This window comes from Lactuca sativa, chromosome 4, assembly GCF_002870075.4.
Source record: "Lactuca sativa cultivar Salinas chromosome 4, Lsat_Salinas_v11, whole genome shotgun sequence".
Classification (NCBI taxonomy): domain Eukaryota; kingdom Viridiplantae; phylum Streptophyta; class Magnoliopsida; order Asterales; family Asteraceae; genus Lactuca; species Lactuca sativa.
In genome coordinates, this window is record NC_056626.2 from 9,576,825 (window position 1) to 9,581,755 (window position 4,931).

The 4,931-nt window shown below is 32.3% G+C and overlaps 1 protein-coding gene across 2 annotated transcripts; it reads right to left on the reverse strand.

The window, feature by feature from the left end:
* Positions 1-355: 355 nt before the first annotated feature.
* LOC111910641 (protein NSP-INTERACTING KINASE 3) lies at positions 356-3,966 on the reverse strand. 2 transcript variants are annotated; one of them, XM_023906469.2, is made up of 11 exons: positions 3,423-3,966; positions 2,947-3,073; positions 2,763-2,834; positions 2,535-2,678; positions 2,379-2,450; positions 2,219-2,278; positions 2,017-2,105; positions 1,789-1,929; positions 1,364-1,705; positions 885-1,276; positions 356-790 (listed from the first exon to the last, which is right to left on the reverse strand). In XM_023906469.2, the coding sequence occupies exons 1-11, from the start codon at positions 3,523-3,525 to the stop codon at positions 473-475; spliced, it is 1,860 nt and encodes a 619-aa protein (XP_023762237.1). In that variant the 5' UTR covers positions 3,526-3,966; the 3' UTR covers positions 356-472. The 2 variants fall into 2 exon arrangements, with proteins under 2 accessions (XP_023762237.1, XP_023762236.1); XM_023906468.2 differs by having other exon boundaries at positions 2,008-2,105; positions 3,423-3,963.
* Positions 3,967-4,931: the final 965 nt, after the last annotated feature.

Genomic DNA, 4,931 nt, shown 5'->3' on the forward strand with positions numbered 1-4,931 from the left:
GGTTTTGACTACAATACTCTGGAATTGAATTTCTTAGTCTGAAATGTACAATATCAGATTCTAGAATCAAAACTCCATCTACCACCATTAACTCTGGAATAAATATTGCTTCTACGGAATGATCTATTCCGAAGATAGTGGTCATTTTTCAAAAAAAAAATTAAAAATTAGTTATTATTATTATTAAAATAATAGTTTATATAGATTAGATTACTCAATTTCCCTTTATGAAGTAAACTTTACCTAGACACTTATTCTTAAACCAAAATTTTCATGGATGTAGAGTTCCATTTTTACACCATTACAAGTATATTTACTAAAAAAAACATAAACATAGATTTCAACAACCTATCCGTAACAAAAGAAACAAAAGCCAAGATTTTATATATATGAACCAGAGTACCAGACCAATTCCAAAAACCATTGTACACACGATTTCTTTACTTTTTTTTTACAGATGAATTACATTGATTCATCGAGGACCCGAAAGCTCCATTGCTTCAAGTACAAGTGAAGATTCTTGGATATAATCTGCATACTTTGAAGGAAAACTTTGTAATGATCGAAATCTTGGTGTTCCAATTGTTTGTGAAGCCTCCCATCGCTCTACTAACCCTTCTCCTTCTAACATTCTTAATACTTCAGACATTTTTGGTCGATACAAAGGGTTGAATTGGGTGCACAAAAGTGCAACTTTAACCATTTCTTCTAACTCGACCCTATCAAAATTGTTTTTTAGAGACGCATCCACCATTAGGTTCAGTTTTCCATCTTGATGGAGCTTCTTTACCTGTAGAACAAACCATGTTAGGCTAAAATTAAAAATATACTTCTATACCAATTTATACTATAACTTAATAAAGGAAAGTAAGAAAGTTAAGTACCCAATCGAGCATTACGCCTTTTTGATTCACAGCTCTTCCGAAATCCAATGCCTTTTGACCCGTAATTAGTTCAAGAAGCAAAATCCCAAAACCAAAAACATCGGTTTTTTCAGACGATTGACCCGTTGACAGATACTCGGGAGCAATGTGGCCCACGGTCCCACGAACCGCAGTGGTCACGTGAGAATCCCGGTGGTCCAACAACTTCGCCAGCCCAAAATCACCAACAACCGCCTCAAAATATTCGTCTAACAAAATGTTGGCTGCTTTCACATCCCGATGAATTATCTTCGGATCACTTTGCTCATGCAAATATAGTAAACCTCTTGCTGTTCCTAAAGCTATATTTTTCCTTCTTGGCCAATCCAAAACCGGTCTTCCATTCACCTCATCTGGTAAAATCATAAATTTAGTTCATGTAAACAAGATTTTTGTGGCAAAAAAAATTGGGTGATGAAATGAAGTACGATTGTACGAACCTTTTAATTTAGAAGCGACGCTACCATTTGGCATAAAGGGATAGACAAGAATACGTTCGTTTTCAGTTGAGCAGAAGCCCCAAAGGCGTAGAAGATTACGATGAACAGCTAAACTTATGGTTTCAACTTCGGTTTGAAATTGGATTTCACCCCCAAAATTGTTGTCGGATTTCAACCGTTTAACAGCTACAATCGTTCCATCGTTCAATAATCCTCTATAAACGATTCCAAATCCACCTTTACCTAAAATGTTCTTCGCGTTGAAATGATCTGTAGCAGCTCGAAGTTCCTTGAATGTAAATCTCCTCAAATGGCCTAAAGATACCTCAGGATCGTATTGATCTGTTTATAATATGGATCCGATTAATAACAACGAATCAAAGAATTAATAAAAGTATCAAGCCGATGGTGTTCTTAGTTCTTACCATTAACATCAAAGAATATTTGTTGATTTTTCCGATATCGCCACCAAATTAGCAAAATGAGAACAAGGAGAAATGCAGTACTGAAGCTTACACCAAGGGCAATGGCTAGGTGATGACTTTTCTCTCCGGATGATGATCCGCCTAATAATAAAATCCAAACATCGATCGTAAATTAACCATTCGAACAAGGGTATTTATGTAATTGTGATATACACACACCTCTCATACCCTCTGGTGGCAAAGAGAGAGGCTCCGGAAAAACAATCGAACAGCCATTTTTGGAATTATGCTCACATAGCAAAGGGTTTCCTATAATTCTGAAATTATTAAAAGAAAATAATTGTTAATTAGGCATATGATTAAAAGATGATATAACGTATATGAGGAACAATTGTTATTAAATAAAGAAGGGATTTTCTAATATACTCACTTGAATGTTCTTGCTGATATTTTTGGCAAAGAACCACTAAGATTATTATACGACAGGTCTCTACATAAACAAGAATTTGGGTTAAATTTTATTTAAAAAATCATTTATCCATACTTAACGTAATTAAAAAGAATAAATAAATAATAGCAAATTAACATACACAAGAGTGAGGCCTCCAAGTTGGGATAATGATTCAGGAACTGGTCCAGTAAGGCTATTGTTGTTTAGTCGCCTGGTTTAACCATAAAGATTACTATAAATTAGAAATTTTGAAATAAAAAAAAAAAAAAAGAAACTAAGAAAATACAAAACTTACAATAGATTCAAGTTCTTGAGATCTCCCAACGAAGTAGGCATCTCACCAGTGAACTCATTCCCTGAAAGATCAAGTGTTTGAAGGTTCCATAATTTCCCAATTGCACTTGTAATTGAACCCGAAATCGCATTATTCTGTAGTGTACTAAAACAACCACAACAAATCGTCAATTTTCAGCATACAAATATCAAGAAATTTTGTAAAATATGGAAAAAGTTGATTACATACATCGATTCAAGATTGCTAAGATTTCCAATTGCAGCGGATAACGTCCCGGATAAATTCTGACCAGGGAGTCCTCTGATTTTGATACAAAAAGAACATTAAAATTCATTAAGTCAGCTATGAATTACCTAAAAAACGATCTTAAATCTCCATGAAATTTGAAGAAATTATATGAAAAAGAACTTACAGAGCAGAAACAGATCCGTCGGTGCAGGTAATCATTCTCCAACTACATGGATCAACAGATGAGAAATCCCAGTCAAGAACATTGTGTGGATCTTCGATATCCTCTTTTATAGCCATTAGAGCAACAACTGCATCAATCGAGACAAAAAAAAATATTATGATTCTGATACACAAATTAGATAAAACATGGAGCTTTTCTGTTTATGGTTCATATAGAGGGAGATGCTTTAATCACAAGCTACATATTGAAATGTCATTAATTCGGTGAAGGAGTACTAGATCTAGTGAACAGTAATTTAGACATTCATAAATTAGCAAAGATTTTACTTCATTAACTTTCAACCCCACCGAAAAAAGGTTCCTTATTGGGTAGAATGAACATGAAACAACAGCTAGAAAGATGGGTTAAAAACAGAAAGGAAAAAAAATGGCAAAATGAAGATTAAAAGAAAAGACATATGAAACTAGTAAACTAACCTTCATAATTGACTCCAGAAGGAGAAAGAGTTGCAGATGAAACATTCAGCCATGTCAAAACCAGTAACCCAAATACCCATAACAAACGTTCTCTCTTCGCCATGCTTGAAAACCTTTTAAATTTTGTTCATACTAGAGGTTTCTTGAAAGAATTTCGCCACCATTTTTAATGTTTTTGATAAATTCTTGTTGTCTTTTTGAAATCTCAGAAGACAGAAACAGAATCAGAATCCTGTAAAGCAAAAGTCCACAATGCACTCCACTTGTATGACAAAATTCCCCAACTACAAAATCCTTGGTATCAAAGATTCAGAAAAAAAATTTCCTGATATGAAACGATCTCTGCAATCTTTAATTCGATATTTTGGTTGTAAAATCTTGTGTTTCCTGCAACCTTTGGTTCTCCGGTCGTTATCCTATCTGGTAAATCAACATCTCTGAGAGTCTTTAATGGCGGATATAAGAAAGATACAAAAAGAATTGAATATTAAAGTAAGTGGGGATTTAATAGTATGAAAAGGATCAAATAATTGTTGGGATTTTTGTTAAGGAAAAGAAAAACTCAAAAACATTAGTTTTTTTTTTTATACTTTTCATCCGGCGATTGGACTGAGGGGTAGAAGTGTGAGAGAACAAAGGGAAAGTTAAAAAGGTGCAGGTAAAATGTTGACAGATCACGTGCTGTGCTTGTCGTCGCCTTGGTTGGCTTTTGCCTCTTTTCGAGAAAAATTCTTTTTATATAATATCAAGTTAAAAAAAAAACATTTTACTTATTTTTAGGGAATGTTACCATAACAAATATTCACTTTAATCATTGTATTTCTTTAAAAAATCATTTTTATTTTTAAAAATCTCCACTATGACTATTATTTTCTCTTGGTGTTGGTTTTGTAGTTTTTTCTCTAAAAATATTACTTATATTTATAAAAAAATCAATCTTTTGTCTTTTTTTTTTTTTTTAATTTTAAGGCTTATCTTTTAACGAAAAAAATATAACATATCAAATTTTATAATTTTTTTTTGTTAACATATATCAATACCGACATTAAAGAAAATATCGAATTTCTTTTTCATTTTGGAGTGAAAGGTGATTTGCCAAATTCTCTATATGTGGATTTTGGATCAGTAAATGCAACTTTTAGAACACATTCAAGTGAATGAAGAGGGTGTCATTAAAAGTTGAATGCGCACAAGATTTGGCTTTTTCAAAAATGAAATGGTTGTTATGCAAAGTATTAGTCAAAAACTTTTCCGGTTAAAATCTAAAATCTTTTCATTATTGTTTGAAGTCGAGGGTTTAAATTCTATTGTAAACATATCTGAATAATTTAAGAGTATTATAGTATATTTGTCGTTTATTAAAAAAACAAACAACTCTAAATCTCTATTGATTACAAGACTTTGAAACATTTTTTTCCGACCAAAGTGATTTAATTTTAAGATACAAACATTATGCTTGTAAACTAATAAAAAAGACAAAAAAAAAAAAAAAAAGTAGATAAGTTTTAT

What these genes read in the sequence shown, in the direction of transcription:
- LOC111910641 (XM_023906468.2), bottom strand. Translation starts at nt 3,525, where the DNA reads ATGGCGAAGAGAGAACGTTTGTTATGGGTATTTGGGTTACTGGTTTTG. An exon ending in CTCAAGAACTTGAATCTATT is followed by an intron (nt 2,451 to 2,534) that starts GTAAGTTTTGTA and finishes TGGTTAAACCAG; the next exon opens with GCGACTAAACAACAATAGCC. An exon ending in ATATCAGCAAGAACATTCAA is followed by an intron (nt 2,106 to 2,218) that starts GTGAGTATATTA and finishes TAATAATTTCAG; the next exon opens with AATTATAGGAAACCCTTTGC.